The 26,641-nt window shown below is 30.0% G+C and overlaps 2 protein-coding genes across 5 annotated transcripts in view; one reads left to right on the top strand and one right to left on the bottom strand.

Moving 5' to 3' along the window:
• LOC132733129 (cellular retinoic acid-binding protein 2-like) overlaps positions 1 to 26,641 on the top strand; it is a 161,284-nt gene that overhangs the window by 9,173 nt on the left and 125,470 nt on the right. The gene's annotated exons all lie outside the window — the stretch shown is intronic.
• LOC132733124 (cellular retinoic acid-binding protein 2-like) lies at positions 5,839 to 23,908 on the bottom strand. Of its 4 annotated transcripts, none has more exons than XM_060719733.1 (4): positions 23,758 to 23,908; positions 8,760 to 8,929; positions 7,602 to 7,715; positions 5,839 to 7,158 (listed from the first exon to the last, which is right to left on the bottom strand). In XM_060719733.1, the coding sequence occupies exons 1-4, from the start codon at positions 23,849 to 23,851 to the stop codon at positions 7,105 to 7,107; spliced, it is 432 nt and encodes a 143-aa protein (XP_060575716.1). In that variant the 5' UTR covers positions 23,852 to 23,908; the 3' UTR covers positions 5,839 to 7,104. The 4 variants fall into 4 exon arrangements, with proteins under 4 accessions (XP_060575716.1, XP_060575713.1, XP_060575715.1 ...); XM_060719730.1 differs by lacking the exon at positions 23,758 to 23,908 and adding an exon at positions 16,428 to 16,747; XM_060719732.1 differs by lacking the exon at positions 23,758 to 23,908 and adding an exon at positions 12,665 to 12,884.

Raw genomic sequence — 26,641 nt, forward strand, 5'->3', positions numbered from 1 at the left:
TTCAGTAAATATAATCAATTTATCACGGTCGTGTATTTTTTAAAAACTGCATGTTTACTTTCTTTATAATAAATAAGGACAACGTCATAAATTCTGTTACTTTACTTTTCTCACTGTTTGCTACCACTTACTACTAATAAGTAAATTTGTACTAACTTGTTTTCTTATCTTTAAACTTTGTGTAAGATGGCTGTTATTTAAAACGCAGGGAAACAACATACCTTTACTGTATCTTTCTGGTTTCACCGTAAACATGTCATAAAATACGCACAATTATTCATATTTTAATGCACATTCCACTCATTTCAGTACTCTTTTCCTACGTTTTTAGTAGGTTAAGTAGAAAGTCTGCAGTATGGTATATATCAGCATTCACTTGGAATCGATTGATGAAAACATTTAATATGAGAAACGAACTTAAGATTTAAAATTCATTTAAATAAATATCTGAGGTATAGAAAAAAGAAATGCAAAGGAACTGCTGCTAGAAAAAAACGTTTTATGCATTTACACCATTTTTACCATTCCATTGTTCTTAAATGTCATACGTTATAAATTGATTATTTGAAAAAGTTTCATCACGCTGTTTTTATCCTTTGATATGCAATAAACAATATTTACATGTGAATTACACGTAATTTACACGGAATCTCAATTGAAATCTCTATTAATTCGGATATTTCTTATGTTATTGCAGACGTCTAACCTTTCCTAAATGTCACACAGTTCGGTAAGGTTGTAAGCGAGCAATATCGTGTTCCATTACGTTACAGAAAGGTGCTTCCAATAATCATAAATATTTGGTGTATTAATCATAATAACAACGGCGTGCTTTCTTGGGCAACTATGTTTGAACGTTTTAAATTTTAAACTTTTCAAAATAAGATGCACACCTCAGGCGCAAACGCACGTACATTCTTACAGCGAATGTGAATTGTTAACTCCATAATAATACGATATTATAGATGCGTGCATAAAATGTGGTCCTTAAGAGCTTTAAGAAGATCACTGGAATTAACAATTACATTATTTTATTAATTTGATACATGAATAGTTATGTAAAACGACACTATGATATTAACATTGATTTAACATGTTTTATGCTGAATAAATTTCCGTTCTCGTTCATTAGGGATCTGAAACGGAAGCACATCAAAAGGCCGACAGACAGAATGCCGAGACACACACAAGAACGACACATCAATACACTAACCCGACAAATAATCGGAAAAGAATTTCTTTTCCCTTTGAAAAATTCCATCACTCATCAATTTCTTCATTGTTTTGAGAAACAAAATTACACATAATACAGCTCAGAACATTCTATTTATCGTCAAGTTATGAAGCAAAGAGTCAAACAACTATTATTGATATTATTACAGAAGATCGGTGATTTTATGAAAGGATATGGAAACAGTTTATATCTCGGACGAATATAGCTTCACTTGAGGTTATTGACACGAACTCTCTAATAATCAACATAACCTGACTATATAATATTAAATTCTAATAATATGTTTTAATCAGATATAAACTTACCTTTATGAATTAGAATAATCTGTTTGTAAGTGTTTGTTCATTCAAAAATATGTTTACAAATGAGTTCCATTCGGACTGAACTTACTGAAACTAAAATGTCTGGAATATGTGATCTCTCAGAAGCACTATAAACAGCAAAATTTCATGAATGTTGCAGAATCGGTTTGATTTAGTCGGTACATGAGGGATAATATGGACAATTGCAACATCCCACACGCCCCCTAGCACCGGCTTCAAAACGTATGCAATTGTTTTCATATCTATAAAAACAAAAAATCACTGACAATGTTTAATAGCGACATGAAATCTATTCATCGATTTAGTAGTATAGAGCGCCGTTACTTTATTTTATAAGCGATTGCGAATCCAAGCAACGATGGGAATTTTTCTGATGCATTTGTATATTTCCGTTTCGAACTAACACTGTTCGTTAGAATAATTGACTCTTTTCAAAATATAATATTAAGTTGGTTTTTTTGTTATTGATTTTTTAATACATAAAAAACGGTTTAAAGTCAAATATGGAAATTACCCGTGAAAGATGGAAATGTTGATTTGATCGAAATAAACCAACATTTTTCTTGCAAATAGTGTTGTTTCTTTTTTTTTTGCAACCAAAGAATAAATGTTATTAACAATTAACAGAGTATAACAAAATCTGAAAGTCACATAAGTAAAGTAAATCTGATATATCATTTATCTTTGGTCATTTGTTTAGCACTGCCACGTGTGAATCATGTATCAACAGGCGATTTAGTTGGCAGCAATGTTTTCCATATTGAAAAGATACAGTGAAGAGATGCCCTGCAGGCCGGTGACACTTTACGAAGACACTATTGTTATCAGTGCCTGTTAATTAAGTTATTCTTTGTTTGCATAAAACATTATTTTCAAGTAGAATGTTGTTTTAATTCGATCAAATCAACATTTCAATCTTCCATGGGTAATTCCAATCTTTGACTTTGTAGATTTAAATATACAGGAAAACAAGATATAAACTCGTAAAACAGAGATAACGTAATATGGTGTATGTATAAACTATATGTATCAACCGTTTTTACGTATTTTCAAAAATCCTTTATATGATATTTTGAAAAGAGTAAACTATTTTTACGAACTCTTTTAGTTCGTAATGGAAATATACAAATGCATCTGAAATTTTTTGTCATCACTTGGATTTACACTCGCTTATAATTTAAAAAAAAGTAACAAGGCTCTAGAATACTGAATACCGAAGAATAGATTCCACGTCGCTGTTAAACATTGTCAGTGATTGTTTTTATAGTTATGAAGACAGTGCAGACGTTTTGAAGCCGATGCTAGGGTTCGTGTGGGATGTTGCAATTGCTCATTATTCCTCAAGTTCCGCTGTTTTTAATACTTCCGCGGGATCGCTTTCTTCAATATATTTAACCGTAACAATATTTATATCCGTTGGCAATCGACAACTTTAAAACAGTTGTACATTGATCAATAGTTATTACAGATTTTTCCATTCTTTAGGTTTTCACTTTAACCAAACAAGTATTTCATTTACTTCTTTCAGTAAGATCACTCCAATTGAAATCATTTGTTGTAAACATATTTTTGAATAGTACAAACACTTACAAACACATTATTCAAATGCATTAGGGAACATTTAACTGGTAAAACTTGTTAAAATTATTATTAGAATTTTATATTGTGTCGTCAGGTTGTTTTGATTATGTGCAAAATGAATTCGAGTCAATAACCTCATGTAAAGTTATATTTGGTCGAGATACAAATTGTTTCTATATTATTTCATAAAATCACAGATCTTCGGTAATAATATCAATTACTAATATTTGTTTGACTCTGTGCTTCATAATTTGACGGTAAATAGAATGTTCTTTGATTTATAAGGTGTAATATTGTTTCTCAAAATAATGAAGAAATTGATGTTTGATGGTTTTTTTCAAAGGGTGTTTGACAAAATAACTCCTTTGCCCATTATTTGTGGGCTAGTGTATTGATGTGTCTTTCTTGTTTCTATCGCGTCGGCATTCTGTCTGTCCGTCTTTTGTTGCGATCGGTTTCAAAGCCCTTCTTTACGAGTACAAAACTTTATTCAGCATAAAACATCTTAATACATTGTTTATAGCCTATTGTCGTTTTTCATAAATACCTATACGTTTATCAAATTATATCTATAGCTTTACAGTGAACTGATTTTCAAAGACACTGAAAAACTATTTATAATATACTCATGTAATTGTTATATCCAGTGACCTATTCGTTAAGCTCTCGAATTATTTTGAAAAACCTTTAAATTTAAGGAAAACACGATATTGTATTATTATGGAGTTAACAAAACACATTCGTTTCAGAATTTATCTGGAAGATCTTGCGTGGGTTTGTGTCTGCGTCCGTGCGAAGTGACGTGTTATTTTTAAACAGTTTAAAAGGTCAAACATAGTTGCCTAAGAAAACACAGTCTTATTAGAATGAATACACCAATTATTTACAAAAAATTGCAAGCACCTTTCTGTAACGTAATGTAACACGACATTGCTCTATTACAACCTTACCGACAATGCGACATTTAGGAAAGGTTAAACGTATGCAATAACATAAGAAATATCCGGATTAAGAGAGAATTCAATTGAGATTTCGTGTATATTACTCCTAGTTCACATGTGTATATTGTTTTCCGCATATCAAAGTATAAAAACATTGTGATAAAACCTTTTAAATAATCACTTCATAGCGTTTGACATTTAAGAAAAGTGGAATGGTAAAATTGTGTAAACGCATAATATAATGTACAATGTTTTTCTAGCAACAGTTTCATCGCATTTCTCTTTTATTTATTTAATTGCTTTATAAACCTTAGATTCGTTTCTCACAGAAGCTTTCATCAATCGATTCCATTTGAATGTTGATATATACCATACTTCAAACTTTCTACTTTACCTACTTAAAACGTAGGAAAAGAGTACAAAATAAGTGGAATGTTCATTGGAATATGAATAAAAGTGCAAATTGATAATGAGCTGAAATAGAAGATTTATAACACAGTCGTGCTATCATGAAATATAACTTTATATTAATTATCGTAGATCTACATATTATGTTATGTAATTATTCTTAATGAAAATAAAGACTAAGGTGAATTTTGCTTTTTTTTCACTTTTAAGGGGAGGGGGGGGGTAATCTTATATTATATCTTTATTTTTGAAAATATTGCCCACAGACGCCGATTGACTTCGAAATAAATGATATCGAATCTGGTAACATATATTTATATCCCGCAATATTTTTAGATAACAAAATGTATATTATTGAAAATGTGAAAAACAAACTTTCTTTTCAGCTCCTCACTTCACGAGTATGTTGCCACAGCGATTGTGGAAATACCATTCGTGTTATTCAAATTCTTGTTTCCTTGTTCTTATTAAGTACTTGAAACAGAAGTCACATGCTACGTAACATAAGTATAATTAAAGCAGCTTGCCTCCACATCCATGATAATTTTCATAAAAATTTTGAACATTTAAAGTAAGATATCGTGAAGTGAACAAAGAAAGTATGTTAAACATTGTAAACGGCAAGCACTTGCAATCATCGTAGAATACCAAAAGAGGTAAAAAAATATGCAAAATAGCCCATACTGCGTAAAATGAATCATTAATCGAACATTACATGTCAGGTGATTTTGAAAGCATGTGGTACCTAAAGCTTAAATGTTATATGTTATCAGGTTCGATAAAGTGTTTCGTGTATCAACAAAATGCTGTGTGTCTTTGGGTGATGAATGTGGAGACAATATTATTGTACTACAATAAATATCATCTTTTTTCTATTTAAAAGTCATAAATACATGAAAATGTACAGGTACAACTAGTCAAACCTATTAAATATTGTCTACTGATATATTTTATTGAAAAATACGATCTTTGATATACAAGCTTTCATTTACTAACGCCTACATATTCCCCCGACACACTACTGGATATTAAAAATAATGTTATTTCCATAGAAGTGTCCATTAGCTGGTTCAATCAGAACAACCAGAAACTAATATATGTATATGTTAGAGCTATTCTGATTCTGTTTTAATACGATTAAGTAGGCTTCATAAGTACATTTATGTCAAACGTGCACGTGTTCAAAATACATTAGCGAAATGAAATATAATAGCGTTATATAAAACATAACATTTTATTACTGCGGAGCTATTAACATCTCTTCCAATTTCCAGTGTTAAGGGTGCTGTAATTTACGAATGTTAATCGTACTTTGTGAAATTACAATACAAAAAGAAAATACAAATATATATATAATACACAACATTTTATTCATCTTATTGCACATGTATAAAGAAAGACAAAAGCATAATTTCAAATACCGTAAACATTTAAACATCGTGAATTCGCCATATACAAAACATACAGTTCTGCAATTTATAAATACCAACAACAAAAAGGAAATTTTATATTTTTTCAAAATACTTAAAAAAAAGGTAATAATTCGAATCGGATATGAACATATTGCATAAATAATATAAATATCTACATATGAATCTTTACTCAGTTTAGAACACATTTATATTCTAATATACATGAGCCGTTTTACCACGGTGTATTGATCATGGAACTGAAATTTCGAAATATATAATTTGAAAGTGTTTATCTGTTGCCAAGTTTTTAAAAGCTGTAGCATCAAAGACATATCCAGAACGTCGTGCATTCGGCTAGTTTCATGAGTGTTTTTACAAAACTCTTCGAGGGATTTTACCTACATGATCGTTCGTCCATAAAGTAATACACAGGAGCGCTGTCGAGGTCTTTCCCAACTAAGGATGCCTGATTTTTAGAATATGACTATCCCAGTGTATATGACTTAAATCCTCAGTAACAAAATGCTTCATATATGCCATAGTTGTTGGAGTCGGTATTAAGTTTAAACAAACAAAAATGCATAATTTCCTTTCCTTTTAAAAAGCCACAAATTATACAAACATGGTTAAGTGTCATATAATCAATTTGTTTCTATACAAAAATACAAACCATAAATTATTTATTCCGTGTTAAATACATATATTTGAAGCAAGCTTTTAAAATCTTGAAGTCACAACTCTATTTTGATATCTACTCTTGAGTGAGAAAGAGTTGAATTGAACTGATGGCGATTTTGATGTGCATTTATTTGTTTAAAAATGTGAAGCTTATAACGCAAACGCTTTTGAACAGATGTGGACATTATGCTTATGGAATGGAGTAATATTTGCTGACACAACTTCACATTATGTCTTTTTGGACACAAAATACTTAATAATACTTAATTTATTTGGTCACTCTTTCGAAACATTTGATTTAAATGTTAGTATTTTCTTTTAATCAAAACTTTTAGGAGTGACAACAAAATTAAACTCTTAGAAAAAAAGTTTCCTTTCCTTAATAAATTTAAAGTACTTTAAAGAAAAATTTAAATAGTGCAAAAGCGGTAAGAGTAACTTATGTTCATGACAAAAAGCATTACAACGTTAACATATTGAAAGACACGATATAAAACTCAATTTATTTCAAATAATCCTTTCTTCCATCACGTCTGTTGCTTGAACCATCTAGTACATTTAACATCTCCTATCCACATGGTCTGTAAAATAAAATGACCTTTTACATTTAAGAATGCCATTATGGGATATCTTTTTTAAATCAGGTGATAATCCAGACAAATCAAAATCAGAGAATATTTCATTTATGCTTATTTGTTGTTTATCACGTTACTTTATCAATTCATAAATTATTATGTTGTAGAAGTTAAAAGCTAAGGTATGATTTGAAGATATACTAACTAATAAGCACACGTTTGAAGTTTATGGTCAGTTTTACCATTAATCAATAAAAGTATAGATTTTACTGTCGTTGATAAAGAAAGGGAACAGAAGATTAAATTTCTGTTCAAAACCGTATTCTTCTTGTCAATAGTGTTATATTTTTGACGTTGATGGTAATTGCTTTAAATTGTATTGACATAAATTGCAAGTTATGAACATTTCTGAATGTTGGTAATCATTTCTGTTTCACGAGCATTCATACCTGAACAAGTTCGTCATTAACTCGTTCCCTATGAAATTTCTGAGGCTTGTCTTTCTCTGGTTCCACAGGATTGGCTTCGGTGATCAGTTTATTATTCTCCCATTTTGTAAAACACTAAAATATAAATGTACAAAGTTTTTTAATCGATGGTATTACTCAATACATAAATGACCCAAATGCAAGAATGAATTAACGAAATAAAATACATAAAAGAAATATAGTAAAAATCGGGCTCAAATTGGAATAAAAGGACAACTTATCGCACCATAAAAATTATTTAATTTTTATTTGAAACAAAATTAAAGGTCTTATTTTTGTCATTGATATCCCACAAAAGAAAAAATAACAACAACAACAATTATTTGTCTCGCTAGATACTTGTAGTATGGCATATCAATACAGAATATATAACATGCAACTACTATCTCTAATTCCAAAAAATATGATCAACAAGGAAAGGCGGCGTTCAACGATCGGTAACCTTTTATTATTTATTTTATCTTAATAGAGCATCAATCTACAGCGTGAATCGATCAACTCTAAATTATCGGAATAATTTAGATATAATTTAGGAATTTCTTGAGATCATACTATGAGGAATTTCTAAATATAACATTTTGAGACATTTCTGGATGTAACATTTTTAGACCATTCTAAATATAGCACGCTCTTAATATAAAATTAAGCATATAAATCAAGTCTGGTATAGTGCCCATCTTTAACAACTCATAGAACTGTCTCTCCATCTGCGACTTGTAATAGATGAAATAGTAGGATGATATTAACTGACGTTTCTATTTCGAGCTATTTCACCATTCAACACCCATTTATTTTTTAGCCAATGATATATATAACATACTGCAGATGAACGCTTGAAGAACACATATATATGAAAAAGATGTTTTCAAGAGCCTACGACACATTATGCACGACATACAAACATTGAGAATAAAATTTGCAATCAATAAAATTTGTATATTTGACGCAATTCCTTAAACTAGCATGCAGTTCCAGAACCTTTAGCAAAAATATCAATTTAAACGATTCATATTGTCAGGTGTTTGTGAATGAATAACTGTAAGATTTTTTTAATCAGTAGAATGTTTCCATAAATAAAAAAATAACGTTTTTGGTTTTAGAAGTAAAATAAATTCTTACTTTCATTTTGATCCCTTCAAATTCTTGGTCATACGGTTCATTAATAGGAAAAGTCATAGTTTGTGTGAAGAATGAAGCTTTGGCAATAATCTTAACTTTCCCGTCTTCTACTTGTATTTCCATACTTGGCTTGGCATGGCTAGCTAACTTCCGGAACACAACATTTAGTCCTGAAAATAGAGATGGAAGTAAACGTAATACCAATATTAATTTGTCATTGTCGAAGGTAACATAAAAATATATTTTCAAAATAACTGTAACACCAGTAACGTTTATTTCTCATATAAAGAACACCATTTTCCCGTTTTATATCGACTTTTTTTCTATTCGTGTCAATGTATTCATGAGTCTTTATACTTTGTTCATGGTCTTTATACTTTAAACTTTATGTTTAAAATCTATCACAATAAACGTGATTGTAATTTTCCATTAAAAGTCCTTGCTTTCTTTAATCATATTGATTTAGACCATGCATTTTTCTATAAAACTAGTTTCTTTTCCCAAAGATGAATGCTATGCAAATAAAACTTAAACCTGAATATGAATTCTATTTTTAACTTCCTTTTCATTCTATTTGTTATGAAAACAATTCTTAACAATTGTTGTCAATAAAATAAAGTTTGTTTAATGAAAATTTGTAAGATCATTGATCTTATTGAAACAGATAAAACAATAAATTACTTTATGAATGAATTTGACTGAAAAGCTAGAAACTGAAAGATTCGTCCGTTTTTTTAAAAACAAAACTGAGACAATTTTGCGCTTCAAAAAATATCTAACTTATGTATCACTTATGTATCCAATGTTATGACTCTTTTAATTCCTGAATAGTAATGCCGATATGTATTTACAAACTCCGAATAGAAGGATCTGTCATTGTATTTCTTAACTTTTCTCAGGATAATGAATTTATTTATTTTAGTCTACGGTATTTGACTGAAGCTAAAATGATGTTCATTGAAATTTTCAAAAGCTGGTTTTATGTGCCAAGCTTTAGGATACATTTAGGACTTTTTATGAAACGCAGCGCTGTTGCTTTAATCACGCTTCGCTTTGGGCCATATACCTTCCGAGGTCTGACAACTTGCATATAGCCCACACGCCCATGTTTTATTGGTAAATATTGTGCAATTTTAAAGTATTGACACATATTGTATAAAGATATAAACAATGAGTAAATAGCTTTTTAAGTTTAATTGTAAAACATAGTCATAATTTTATTGCTACATATTTTCATGTAATGATTGTTCTGTTGCACACAAAATATAATACGAGTGTTCAGTATGCACAAATGCAGCAAAATGTAGCCAAAGCCGTTATTGTGTTACATATGACCAGTGGTTCACAAACGAATCATTATATATGATAATATTAATATGTTAAACTTCATCTATTAATGTACACTGTTTTCATTAACGTTAATGAAATGAGGTTGTTTAAGTGATTTCTTATTTGATTCTGTATTCGATTATTCAGAATGCGAGCTCACCCATTTCTTGAAGAGCCTCCTCAAAATTTTCAGACCTGTCTAACACCCATGAACCCGATAATTTATCTGTGATTTCATCTAGCTCACTCCCCATTTCCAAATATAAAGAAAGAATCTGTAGAATGTTATTAAAATGTATCCAATTACACCGATACCTAATTTAAATAGGTTTTTGAGTTGTCGCACAGCTGCTTATTTTATTCCAAATGAAATCGTCCATGAACATTTAAATTTACAGTTTTCATTTTTAAAAAAACAATACATGTCCAAAAGGTTTCACTTATCAAAAAGTTTAATTTCAATATGATAGTGCATTTGATATTCCAATGTCTGTTAATTTCACGAGAAACGACACTAATGTCTTACTTAACACCGACGTCTTATCTCTGTTATATATTCTACCGATATCATAAACGAGATAATTCTTATACCTTCAGTAATGTTAAAAGCAGAGACGTTTAGTTACAGATCAGAAATCCGATAAAAAAGAACAACCACAAAGACGCTGCTACACTGCTGGATTAGTTTACTTCACTTTCATTCAGTCTTTTACATTGTATACAATTATAAATACGGTATTGCGGCTAAGTACTTGTCTGCGTTTATACCGAATCCAACAAAACATCATTTTAACTTGAAGATTTCAAACAAACCAAGCGGTTAAACGGCCAAAACTTTCTTATATATTTTAAAGTGACATTATGCCTATCCAAGCTATCTAGGAGAAAATGGCTAGTGTTCCGGTAAATTTGAAATAACTTGTCATTTTGTCATACTTGTTTTAAAAATCTTATAATGATTCATTAATAACCCTCACCCCTTGACCCACATAAATATTTTTAGGAAAATATCTGCAATGCTTGATTTATAAAAAAAGAGTACGACAGTCTTTTTATATTATAGGCAATTTTTATATTTCATCATTTTCATTTGTTACAAATATTGTTCAATCACTTATAAGGTATAAAGCTTTATTTATCTCAACAGTCAAAGAATGACCAAAATACCACTTTAAATTATTTAACACCAACTGAAATACGTGAATGGTACCTATCGCTCCCAATGTTCAACAATTATTTACCTCATACGTACCGAAATATTTTTTAAGGTGACAAAAAACTTCAAATGATTCATATTTAGGTACGCTTTAAAGCATCTTCTACTTCTTTAAAATATATTTCCATTACCTTTATGTGAGTATAGACAAATGGAAACTAACTAATTTGCTGTCATCTTTTCAAACATAACATATCTTTTGTTTTGAGTGTATATGTTAAACAAACTCAAACTTTTAATGATTTATACAGTTTAGCTATAGATTATCTTACTTTTAAAGTTCATGCTAAAGCTGTGTTGTTAAATTTGTGTCACGCAACAATTAGTATGCACGGAATGAACTCTAATAAAGCAATAAAGTGCACTGCAATTGTGCGGAAGTACTTATACACGTTCGATAACCACAGGAATGATAAAAACTTTGCTTTGTTTTGTTGTGTTTTATGTGTGTGGGATTTTTTACATTTGATAGATAACGATGAATGTCTTTGCCGTAAACATAAACTACAACAAACTTTTCTTTTATAAATTGAAACGATGTTTTGGGGGAAAGATATTCTTTCTCTGAAATATGTATTTTATTATGTAGACTTTTAAGTTTACCTTATAGAGATAAAAATGTGTGGTTTAGCCTAACACAAGGCTCCCGTCAATTTAGAGTTTAAATGAGCTTATTTGTTTAAACCAAAAATGTTTTCAGCAAAGTCAATAAAACATTGATCTAATTTATCATTACATAAAAAAGAGAAAGATAAATGTTTAACATACAAATATATGATTAAATCTATATGAATAAGTCGGCTGCACTTATATGCATTCTTTTCTTTTAAATACTTTGCGAATGGGTATAGGTTCGATACCAAAATACCTAAGTTATATCAATGTGTATGGTTTCAGTGTTAGTTATACATTATCATTTTTGATCCCTCATTCAACTCTTCTACGCCATTTTCTGAATCAAAATAACGTATTCTAAAGTATTGAAAGTTAAAATACAATATATGATACACGAAACAGACAGAACTGAACTTAACATAATTTCAACCGTACATAAGTTTACATCTGAAATATACACGTTTAAATCATATATTTAATCAATTTGTTAACAGTAAATATATTTCAATTTCCCAAAACCTTAAAAAGAGCTTACGATTTTGTACTTAAGAAATGTACCATTCATTTTGGCTAAGCATTCAAGGCTAAAATGAGAACATCATGTTTTGTTATTCCATGTCAGACGAGTCCCCTAGCTTAACATATTAATGTCAAAACATAATAAAAAGTAAAATTACAGAAATATAAAGGTAAATTTCTAGGTAGTCGTCAACTTTAAACATTCAAAGTGAATAAACTTACTCACCCATTGCTTTTAGAACTTCTTCAAAATTATCTGACCTATCTAACTTCCATGTCCCTCCTAGTACATGCTTTACTTCATTACATACATTTTCCATCTTTCTTACTAGATATGTGTTTTAAGTTAAGCGATTGTTAAAATCATACTGAGTGTTGTATTACGACTGCTCTTATATACAACCACATAGACAATTATGTATTTCCGCCTTAGATTTAATTTACCGCAAATAAGTCAACGTTTGAATCTGTTTTAAATATATTTGATACGCGTAATACAAATGTAACAGACTATTTTTGACACCAGTTGTTTATGCGAATAATAGAGAAAGAATTAGAAAAGAGACGTGAATGATCAGAAAATTGCCCCTAATGCCATGTTTTATGTCTTCATGTATTTTCAATTCTGGCCTGAATTATATATTAATGTAGTTGTCCCGTCATGATTTGAGCAATGTCCAATATATTAAATGTAAATATTTGACATATCTAAGTGTGAAACATTGAGATTATGTTCTTGCCTGATTATGCTCTAGCATTCAGATGACGAAATTCAATTTAAAAGAAGTTTTATATGGTAACTGATATAAAGGAAAAGTCTCTATTTGATGATTATGTTATAAAGTACGATATAAACTAATACGAGAAATTAATGAACTATAACATTAATGCACCGAATGCATGAATGATTTACATTGATATTGTTATAAGATAGACCACTGCAACTGACGTGGTGAATTTTATCGTCAAACATGTTAACTTAACTTCAAATATAATTCACTGATTCAAATATCTTGGCTGCAATAGGTTTAATTGATTAAAAAATATAACAGTTCGGTATTCATGCACTTTTCAGAATGGGTACTTTACATTAATAGTACTGAAATTTAACGTGTTCTTCATTTATATGGTTAAAATACACGTTTGATATTAGAACTGGAGAAATTGATACAAATTTGCAGAGCGGACAAACGTGCATGTTTATTTTGTTCTTTTTTTGGTCGTACTTTAACAGTACAAAAAGGTATGTGTGTCCCATTGAGATGATTAAAAGGCAAATTTGATTTTAGTATTACAGTTATCATAATGGAAATAAATAAGGTGCAAACATCTTTATTTAACATTTAAGCAACAAAATTTTCGTCTTCAAATGAATTAAAATTAGCAATGTATTTTTTAAAGCGGACAAATGTATGAAGCGTTATAAAGTCATACTTTAACATCACAGACATTAATGCCTGTCACATCGATATGAAATAAATTTAACTTCTGAAATATTTACGAGGAGCTTCATTCAAAAACATATGATAACGGACCAAATGTGATCGATTTGTTGGAATTTTGTTTATGTAACAGTAAAGCAAAAACAAAACAACAACAATAAAAATAAAATATCTGCTGTATCAATGCCATTAAAAAGTAAAATTGATTGGTATTTGAATAATTCATGCAATTTATCATAGCGGAACAAACTATTTTTACATGTATTGTACAAAACAAGTGCGGAAAAGTAAAATTTAGATGTAAATAAATGAAATGTCTATGTTTTGCAAATATCTAACTTTGATTCCGTTTCATCAACATCGGATTAAAGACAGTTTCTGTGTTGAGTTAGTAATGCAAATTTTCAGACAGGCCAAACTATTTTTTGCATTAGTGGCACTTTAACAGTACAAAAAAGCTGTCTGTCTTGTTCATATGAAATGAATGCAAGATGCACTTTTGATAAGGGTTTCCGCGAATTTGATCATCTTTATTACGGAATCCCCGCAGGTACTGTCTGTATATCATTAAACTAAATAGAAGAAACTTAATTAAGACAGCTATACGTCAATGTTAATGAAAGAACGTTTAATTTTGCTTGTGATATTAATATGTTTTTCACTTTTCCCGTCTTAAATCGTCTAATTTACTAGCAGTATTGAGAAAACAGCGGTAATATAATTGAAATATTATCGTATATAAGCCTTTTTAAAGTCCGTCAGGTGAAAATGCGAGATTTTAGGATTTAATCATTCTTGTCTTGTGTCTTGTCTCATTCAAATATATGATTACGGACCAAAAGTAATGGATTTTATGGAATTTTATTTATAAATAAGCACAAAAAAAATCAACGATATGGATCTAATTGATTTGAACTGACTTTGATAAGTTCGTAAAATCTATCAAAGCGGATAATACTTATTATAAATGCACTGTACAACATGATGTAAATTCATTGAAATGTCTATGATTTGCGCAAATATCTTACTTCTAAAGTAAAATAATGTTTTGGCGTGACATCAACATCGGATTAAAGACAGTTTCAGTGTTGAGTTAGTAATGCAAACTTTCAGACAGGCCAGACTCGTTTTTGCATAAGCTGCCCTTTAACAGTATAAAAATCTGTCTGCCTTGTTCATATGAAATGAATGCAAGATGCACTTTTGATAAGCTTTTTCCCGAATTTGATTAAATTTATTACGAATTCCACACAGGCACTATCTGTATATTATTATACTAAATAGAAGAAATTCCTTGCCTTTATTTAGACAGCGATATACCAATATTTATGAAAGAACATTCAATTATGTTTGCAACTTTAATAATTGTTTTCGCTCTTCCAGTCTAAAATCGTGTAAGCCGCAAGCAGTATCAAGAAAACAGCAGCCATATGATTAAAATAGAACTTTTGATCTATTATAATGAATTGTTTGCAAATAATAGGGTTCAATCAGATGTTTTCTTATTTCCTCGCAGGTTTATTGTCAAGTATATTACAATTTCAACTGTACTTAATTTATGTAATTACTAGTAGTATCATTAGAATTTCTAGTAAATTCTGTAAATGTCATTATGTCAGCAATTAAATTAAAAAGATAATTATTGCCAATTGTTATATAAAGAACGAGGCTGATAAAGTACATTACTGTCCAGCATCTTCGATATCATACTTTAGTTTGATAGTAAACATTAAAAGAGTTATAAATGGCAACATGACTTTTATATAACAAAACTTAGCTTTTTCATTTTTTTTTTACTTTTTAATTAAGTACTATTTTTCTTGTATAATTTAGAATCACATTTGAAATAGACATTTTTATAATAGCTCCAGCACAAAAATACCTTGTAATTAATTATGATTTTTTTCTCAATTTGTCATCATCCTATAATCCTTATACATGTATACAAATTATTTAGGATCAAAATTTAAAATGCTTTGAAAAATATTTCCTGGGATATAATAATAGAAATACCAGAAACGTAAAAATAAACCAGACTTATTAACAGGTCGTGAAACTGTTTATAATTATCTAAAGTGAATCCCCAAGTCATTAAACAAGCACAAAATTAATGCAGCTGTTAATGCTAAACTCTAATGTGTTGTTACAAACAGGAAATAAAAGATCATAGATGATTTAAAATATGATAATTTTCAGAGGAAAACCTTTTTATCTTGCATCCTAGTATTTACAATTTGAATATTAAATTGCAATTTAAACAGCACTTTACTAAACTCATATAAAAATGTTGATTAAATATTTTTCATTGATATTTTATACAAGAGACAGTATTGAAATGTCTAAAGAATTACATAATCATATATTTTTAAAGAATAATTGAAGTCCTAAATACAAATGTTTTTATTATTTTTTTTTATTATTATCTTTAGAAATTAGAAAATGATTAACCTTAATAACTTGATTCTTAATTTTGTTTTGTACTACATAAAAATCAAATGCATGCATTTATGACAGAAATGTGAAATAAGGTAAGATATTATTACCAACCCATTGCTTTTAATGCCTCGTCAAAATTTTCCGAGCGATCCAGTAGCCAACTACCAGCTAATGATTCCTTGACTTCATTAAACTGCTCGCTTCCCATGATCAAAAGGATCTTTCAACTTTCATAGATTGAAATAAGTTAGTTATTTCATCGAGATCGACTGTGAAGAATTATTCTGATGTACTCATTATGCGATAATGTTCTAAATTATAAGATATATATCCGTACCTTACAAATTTGAATCATACGTGAATGTTAAAAACCTATGTTAACATAACCTTCTGCACGTTACTGCACACTAATTATACCTGTTCATACAGCTTTAGGCAGCTTAACAAGAGCACATTACCTCGTAAAACACTAAATATTCCAACTTTATAAGCAACCTGTCCTATACAAGCGTATTGGTGATTTGCCGCTGATGCTATTTAGGTAGCTGTTTAATTACTGTCAGAATTAAGAATATCGCGTATAACTTGTAAAAAACGGTTAAAATAACTGTGCTTATCATGTTTATTGTAAAGTAGTAAAGCACATTGCTCTTATTGTTTTTATTACGTTCCTAAGGATTTTGAAAATAGGACTTATGCTCATCAAAAAGATTTAACAAATTGCAGTTAACACTATTTAATGTGTTGTATGATTGTTATTTTTTATCTAGGGGTGGGGAGGGGAGTTGGGGTTCTCATTACCATATAAACAAGGAAAAATTTACCAAGCATTTAATTTAAAAGCGAAAATAGTCTATTTCAGAGACAAATTCGGCAGATAAATGCATTTTTATTCAGGCACTGATAAATGCCGAAAGTGTTTACATTAAATCTGTGGTGAATTTAAGAAGTCATATTATTATATATAATTACATTCGTAAACTCATTAACGCGATAAAAGTGATTTCGGTATTTGAATGATCAATGCATTTTTAACGGACTGTATTGATAAGATTTGCATATGTCGTACTTTTGTAGCAGAGAGATCCGTCAGCCTTATTAACATTAAATAGATTCAAGATGTACTTTTGATAAGATTTTTTTCCGAATTTGATAACATTCATACAAATTCCCTTCAGGAATAACTTGAACAACATTATCCTAAACAGTCGCGTTTATGAAGTACAGTTAGATAAGCTGGTAACGTCAGTGCTTGTTAATGCATTTTATTCATTTGCTTAAAGACAGCATCTTGATCGAGTTTTTTTCCATAATATTTGAAGCTAGTTCTCGTTTTATTTAACTTTCGAAAAAAAATCGGAGAAATTATCATGACCCACTATGAATGTTAATGTTGGCATCGACACGTTGGTTAACAGTTTTGGTTAAAATGTTTTCGCTTTTGGTTATTCACTTCAATCCTTATAAAAAATATGTTTTATTTATTTGTGGTGTATTCCCCTTGTTGAATTTCACTTGCAACACAATTGTTATTGGGACATGTAATTACAAAAACATAAAAAACTGGCCATGAACACAAAATGCCTTGACCTAGTTTATTTTCTTTGGTTTTGTTTTGCATAGAACCATGGCATTAGATGCCATAAGTTGACATTTAGGCTCTACTGGTAGATAAGGAATTTAGGTACCCCTCCGTACCTTATTTCAGACACGAATGGACACTTGAGCAGAACCATCGACGTTCCATATGCTAGCTGCATGACTTACTCACATTAAGGAATAAAAACCCTGAAACAACAGCGATGAATAAATATTCCGTTAAGTGATTCCAACTTCATAAGCAACCTGTCCTATACAAGCGTATTGGTGATTTGCCGCTGATGCTATCTAATTACTGACAGAATGTAAGGACTACCGCGTATAACTTGTAAAGAACGGTTAAAATAAATGTGCATAGCATGTTTATTGTAAAGTAGTAAAGCACAGTGCTCTTATTGTTTTTATTACATTCCTAAGGAATTTGAAACTAGGACTTGTGCTCATCAAAATATTTCACAAATTGGTGTTATTGCATTTTTTGTTCTGTATCATTGTGTTTGTTTGGGGTTATATAACCTTTGCGTTTTCATTACCATATGATAAGAAAAACTTTACCAAGCATTTAATATAAAAGCGCAAATAGTCTTTTTTAGGGTGTCGAACCTATGTTACTTTTGGATAACTTATATGACGAAAAAATCTAAATAGGTCTTCGCTTTAGCTAACTTTAAAATAATTCGGAATAGATTTTCTTCAAATAGTCCACGAACTTTCCTTTACATAGGAAATAAATATCCATTAAGGGCATAAAATCTTTACTCTTATAGTTTATTTCACGCTTGAAATGAATAAAAATTAAGAAATAAACAAACAAGACAAAACAGTAAATTGCGATAAAGATACATACTTCAAGGGAGGTGCGTATAAAGTAAGAAATTTAAAGATGCTTCAAAATATTCAACACTATAATCATTTGTTCACTGATTATCAATCACTAAATAGCATTTGATTCAAAGAAAAACAATTGGACAAGCACGACATGTAAAATGTCTCTACGAGCTTGAAAAAATAAAGCGATTTATTCCTGAAAGTAACAATGAATGCAGAAACAGACTTATTGTGTTCTAGTCAGTAAACAATCCATTCTAAATATTATATATGTGAGCTTAATATACTTTTGGGTTAATTTGATTTAAAATTACTGACCTCAAAAGTTTTTAATTGAAACCAGGATAACACTAAGAAAAAGATTTTCAATTTTTAGTATTCAATATTTGAGCTGCGTCACGACAAAACCAACATAATGGGTTTGCGACCAGCATGGATCCAGACCAGCCTGCGCATCCGCGCAGTCTGATCATGATCCATGCTGTTCGCAATCAGTTTCTCTACTTGTAATAGGGTTGGTAAGCGAACTGCATGGATCCTGATAAGAATGCCAGATGCGCAGGCTGGTCTGGATCCTTGCTGGATGATTGATACAAATATTTGGACAATATATCTAGTAAATATTAATTTCAAAACACTTTTTGTTTCTTGTAAATATGGTCTTTGACAATGACATTGAACTCTGGTCAGGCTCTGTCTGCAACTTAATTTTTGTTGTTTTTTTCCTTCAGATAACAAAATCCTTAAACTTTGAAAAGGTTCTTTCAAATATAATGTAAGCAAAATCCTAGACACAAATTCGGCAGATAAGTGCATTATTATTCAGGCACTGATAAATGCCGAAAGTGTTTATTAAATTTGTGGTGAATTTAAGATCTCATACTTTTATATATAATTACATTCGTAAACTCGTTAAGGCGGTAAAGTTTATTTCGGTATTTGAATGATCAATGCATTTTAACCGAGTGTATTGATAAGATTTGCATATGTCGTACTTTTGTAGTAGAGAGATTCGTCAGCCTTATTAACATTAAATAGATTCAAGATGTACTTTTGATAAGTTTTTTACCGAATTTGATAACATTTATACAAATTCCCTTCAGGAATAACTTGAATAACATTATCCTAAATAGTCGCGTTTATGAAATACAGTTAGATATGCTGGTAACGTCAGTGCTTGTCAATGCTTTTTATTCATTTGCTTAAAGACAGCATCTTGATCGAGTTTTTTTCCATAAGTTTTAAAGCTAGTTCTCGTTTTATTTAACTTTCGAAAAAAAATCGGAGAAATTGTCATGACCCACTGGTCGGTATGAGCGTAAGTGTTGGCATCCGCACAAACGTTGGTTAACAGTTTAGGTTAAAAAATTCGCTTATGGTAATTTACTTCAATACTAATAAAATATTTTTTATTTAGTTGTGGTGTATTCACCTTGTTGAATTTCACTTGCAACACAATTGTTATTGGGACCTGTAAATACAAAAACATAAATAAGTGGCCATTAACACAAAATGCATTGACCTAGTTTATTTTCTTTGGTTTTGTTTTGCGTAGAACCACAGCATTAGATGTCATAAGGTAGCTTTTAGGCTCTACTGGTAGATAAGGAATTTAGGTACCCCTCCGTACCTTAATTCAGACACGAATGGACACTTGAGCAGAACCATCGACGTTCCATATGCTAGCTGCATGACTTACTCACATTAAGGAATAAAAACCCTGAAACTACAGCGATGAGCCAAAAGATTGCTTTCTTTAACGTGCAATGTGCAATTATTCATTGTTACACATTACGTAGGTTTTTAAAGGCACGATCATAAGTTTGATATGAACAAGTTATCTGTGGAATACAACAATACTATGCTGGCGGTAAAATATTTAGTTTAGATACAACCATGAATAAGTGTTTAACTGAATAGATTAAACAAGAATTTTATAAGATAAATATGTTACTTTTACAGCAAGTGTTTTATTTTACCACCATTGTTTAGATTGTTTAACTGTTGATTGTTCTTTGTTTTGCTTTATTGTTTTATACTGTACATGTGAAACGTCTATTTTCCAGATTTACTGGATTAGGAAGTCCTCGGGTGCCCCTTCATTAATAACTACAGAACCACTGACCTTCCGTAAGCTAGCCATATTCGGTGATTCTGTTCAGTCGCCCGCTCTTGCCTGAAATATTGCACGAAGAGGCACCTGAAGTATTCCTTTCTTTCAATATAGTGATTTATAACGAATACATTGGATTTAATAATTTTACACATTTGCAAAGGAAGGGATTGTTTCAACTACTAATAATTGTTGGCAGATTTGTATTTATCAATAGAAATGTGAACTATTTTGAAAGGCTGGCTCTCATGTGGATGGATAACCAACTATTCGTTGATATGAACTTCATAATTAGGGTCATATCATGCCATATCATGGAAATATTTCATATTATCAATACCTATTCAACAAAAGTGGATCTAAGAACCAATTAATGAAACCATGTTGAAGTATGTTAGTAAGTTGTATTTGTCATTTTCATTATCAATAAATACCGTCATCGTTATTGTATTTTGCAATCACGTTTTAAATAGTATGAATTAATAGTAAACTCATTTGATGTACCACACAGGAAAACTATAAAGAAAGCCGTCTCATTTTTTTTATAATTCTCACTTATAATTATCTGTGCGTTACCTTTTCGTACCTCTTCGTACCACGTATACAATAAAAGCATTAAATATGACTTTTAATCCTTTTATCATTTAAAGACTTAATTAAAAATTCAGGATCATTATTACGATGATGATGATGATGGTTGAGGTGATTATGATGGTGGTTTTGATGATGATGATGATGATGATGAACAATGATTTTATCTAAATCTGTTATACTATACTCTGCTTTTCATTCCTTATTTTTGTAATGTAGTGTTCATGTTAGGTTTCAGAGTTCCCTTGTGGGGTGAATAAGTATCCTGAAACTAATGAAATAAAGCTTGAGGTACCGAACGGACAAAATCTGTTTTACGTCTATACTTAATTCATATATACGCATATTTGTATGTAAAAGTCTAAATTAACCACGTTTTGGAATTTTAACCGTAAGATATAGACAGAGCCACCAGTGCTCACACTTTATATAGAGTTCACGTCGGTGCAGATACAGTTTAATCAATCAACTGGTCATTATGACATTAATCTCTAAGGCAAAGCAGCCAGCTTTAGGTTAGATTTGGACGCACTAACATTATGATAATACAATATCTAATGTGTTGGAAGCATGGACATAAGAAATCCGGAAATTATAATACATCTTGTTCACGTCGAAGCAAAAACACGCTTATTAGTGGGAGTGCGTCCAAGGTTAATAAAAATACTTTGCACATATATGATTATTATGTTTATCATATTTTTACCTGAAGAAGACAAAATTAATATCACTTTTAGATCAAATGTATTTCCTTAACGGAATTCACAAAGCGAAATAAGTAAAGCTTAATTGACAACATGTGATATCTACGGATATTACTTCACTTTAAGCGAATTTATAACTTATCGAGAATTTTATAACATCTGACTGTAGATTGTTTTATGGCATCTATTCAGTATTATATAATATTCAAACTGCTGATTAGCTGAAGACAAAAATTCCAACCATATTCCAAAGTTATTTGATTCACATACTTGCATCTGTTACTGTACCACATTAAAGAGATAATGCAATTTATGAATTTTTGCATAAACATCTGTTGCATCCCTAGATCATAGATCGTTTAAAGCTAGTACCAAAATTAACAAGGAAGGTTGGCATTCAATGAACACATCCACCAACACGTGACCACCGACAAAAAGTCCAGCAGGACACTAAACAGGACAGGGCATACGGGCAAAAAACGGTCGAGAAACAAAAAAATATTTTTACCTTTATCTAAGTCATTGTATGGACATACCTATAATTAGACTGTTCTTATGAAATAACAATTACATGGACGTATCTTTAATTAAGGAAATAACAACTTTAACAAAAGGACTCATAACGTAACAATAATATTGTTAAATAGATACAACAGGCTTAAAGTAAAAAATATTAAATTTAATGTAGGTAAAACAACCGCAAGAAATAAAAAGTGATTAAATCTGTAGATTCTTATGCGTTATCATATAACTATATTCTCTGTATGTGAGTGTGTGTTGTTGTTGTTTTTCCTTAAAATATGGTACGATATTGGCCTGAGCGCATCTTTTATTTGATTATGCATCTTTTAAAAATAAAGTTGATGGAATTGATTGGTACCATCGTCAAGTAATTTTTGGTGTGATTAAAAACTTAATATTCCGGTCTGATTTATCAATACAAAGTAAACAAGCTTTAAATTGTGTATATGATAAATAAAACAACTAATACCTGCACACATATGTATTGTATTCATAATAAATATGCATACATTTCTTATATTGTGTGATGTCTCAACTTTTAATATACACACATTTCCTAAATTCAAGTGATGTTTCGCCTTCTAGTTATTCCGATTACAAAATAAATTCATTTGCTCAGTAATTGATAAACTAGGGGAAAATGCAAAAAAATGCAGAGATTTAGCTGCAAAAAAATAAATAATAAAAAAATAAAATGAGTAAACTATGAGCTGAATACTATTTAAACAACAAATAAAAATTTACTAAATTGCATAACAGTGTAATTCAATTTGTGTGTGTAATTTGTTTTTGCTATTTAATTGTTGTATTAATTCTTTGTCGTTTTATTTTGTAAAAACATGATTAAAATGCCTTAAGAATAGAACATGATGAGAAAATATATTTATAATTTCTAGAGTAGAAAAATATATACTAAAATAAAATTACAATATTTTACAGTTGGATTTTATAACTGCTCATTTTGATATCTCATTGATAACTATAATTAAATAATAATACTATATAATGTATCTAATTGCATAATGAAATTTTCAGGAACTCAGTTTTCACTTTGTTTTGTCATAAAATCTCTAAAATAACTCACCCATAGCTTCAAGAGCCTCATCAAAATTTTCTGTTCTGTCGAGCTCCCATATACCAACAAGTTGTTTATTTATCTCCTCGATATAGTCTCCCATTTTTTTAAAAAAAGATATTTGATCGGTGGAATTAAAACGATTATATTTCTTCTAACATCAAAAACCGTTGTTTTGAGGTGCTGTATAAGCGATATTTTATTACTTCAATAAGTCAATAGTTTAAATTTATAATTACTGCGAATCTATTCCTATAAAATGTTTAACCTCGCATCTGAATATCAGAATAGAAATAACTTCTCTATAAGAAGACAGTTTCTTCTTATATATAGCATCGTTTTCTTATTATAATACAAATAATGAAAACCGATAAGTCAAAGGCCAACTGATATTATAAACTCTTACCATATAAGGTGGACGACTTCAAGTCGGAGCAACTTGACCTAACCGATAGTAAGGCATTGGGTCACCTGGTGTCATTTGTGTCGCACATTCGGATCCAAGGAAAGGCGTAATTGATTGAAATAATATAAAAATACCTGAGTGTCATCGGACACATATCTTTACATATATAGCACATTAAATCTTCGATATTTGCAGAAAAAGAGAACTGTGTCATTAAAACCATTGAATTATTAAGCCATAAATCTTTCACCGTGAGAACTTTGATTTACATAAACTTGCACTACACAAGTATTTTTCTTTAAGAGAACCTTCTTTAATTAAAACTCGTGTCAATTCAAAGACCGTCACTAATTCACCTACAATTGAATAGCAGAAATCAATAATATTTCTTCTAATTAGTAAACAAGGTATGCATAACTCTTTGAACTTGGTTAAGAAAAGAGAAAAAGCGAACGAAAATTTTATTAAATTGTTCTATCACATACTTGTACCGCTTTTACGACTCTTACGGTCGGTCGTGCATATATTTTAACATGGTGACATTTGCATTTTACCAACTAAGCGCAAAGAAGCACAGCATGTGCGTCAATGAAAATGTGATTCTTTTTCACTGTACATATTTTTCGTTTTATGCATATGATAAATTCAATATCATATTCGTGAAGGTTCATTACTTAATTTATTAAACTTGTTGAATAAAAAATATTATGCTCGTCTCTATAATTTTATTCAACTATTAAACCAACACTCATTCAATATCCTATATATAGAAAAAAACGTCTTTATGTTGCATCAGCGTAATACCTAAAAAAATGAACTTATAAAAGTAAATTGATTTTATGGAAAAGAAGTCTCTAAAGTCTTCTTTCTCCTTGAAATGAACATGAATTAGAAAATCACTGCCAAAGACGTAAGGAAAAAACACAAACAAATTTAACTGAGACACCAACCAATATTAGAAATAAGAAAAAAAATATCAATGCATGGTTATTATTTAAATTCTATCTATGAAGAATAAATACGCTAATGAAAAGTCAACAGGCATTTTAAAAAACGGATCTACTACGAATTAAGACCAAACATGATTCGATCCGTCCGTCGAGAATGTTTATCGAATAAAAAAGATTTTGCATTGTCTTGGTAGTTTTTTATCGTAGGATTTTTCGCAAGAATAATCATCTGTTCAGAATAAATTAATTCATAAGTACAATTCGGACACATTCTATGTTACACTTTCTCGGCAAAAAAGCAAATGGAATATAAAACATTGCTTCAAGCAATAAGAAAAACATGACATCGTGTCCAACAAATTCACGCTTCACACATCAAAGTCCTTACAACATTATGAGTATAAAACACTAGTACATGATTTCGTGCCTTTACACATCAAAGTCCTTACTAGACGAAGAATATAAAATATTGCTTGAAGCAATAAGAAGTACATGACATCGTGTCCAACAAATACAGGCTTAACACATCAATGTCCTTACAATCAACATGATCACCAAGTAAGTATCTCGCCATTATTACAGAAATAGTCGACACATGTACACAATTGCAAATGAATAAACACTATGAACGGCGTACGTTTATAAAAACACGATAAAACCTTTTTATTGTGAATTCATTTAACAAGATAATTTGTTGTACAATCTCATTAAAATCAGTTCCTAACTGCAGCTTCACTTAGTCTATCTTTGGTAAAGTAAAGTAACGGAAAGAAACGATGATCATTGCTTGTAGTATACATTTTAATTGCTACCCGTTGCCTGTAACACAGGATCAAATATTACGTCATACAATGACATTTGGTATAATATATATCTGAATTTGTGTGTGATAAAACAAAGCTTTTAACTTTATCTGATATATTTTGAATATAAAAATACTTTATTTTTCAATGTTTAAATTGACTGTTCTAATGTTTGGTGTTTTTCTTTTGAAAAACACAATATGTTAAATATATAATTTTATAATGTACCTTGTAAATGTACCAGACATTTAAATGTTTTGCTAAAACGGTGGTAACGACAAAAAACGAGTTTTATTGCACACACGGGGTACTTACCTTTTTACATGCCTAAACTTTAATTTTAAAATTAAACTTAAGTGTTTATCTCATTTGACTTCAGAAAGTAAGCAAGAATAAAATGTTTGTCTCGAATGGTTGAAGAGGAAAACTGTAAATGATATAGATTAAAGAATTGAAATAAAACAGTGCATGAAGTATACACCAAAGTTTCTGAGAACTCGACTGAGCTTACAACTGTTTCAAATTTTCCATGTATACGTATTTTTGATAAATGATTAACGTAAAAATGTTAGCCAAAAATATTATGACAAACAAAAACTGTCTAAAAATCACTGTATTTCTCTTTTTAATTTACAAAATCACCGACATATCCCTGCCTTTCCATAACGGCTTCTAAGCCATGATATGACATCCCGTATGCTAATAGACAAAAAAAATCTCACATAGAAATCTGA

The sequence above is a fragment of the Ruditapes philippinarum genome, unplaced genomic scaffold, assembly GCF_026571515.1.
Source record: "Ruditapes philippinarum isolate M1 unplaced genomic scaffold, ASM2657151v2 ctg4120_1_1_1_1, whole genome shotgun sequence".
NCBI lineage: Eukaryota > Metazoa > Mollusca > Bivalvia > Venerida > Veneridae > Ruditapes > Ruditapes philippinarum.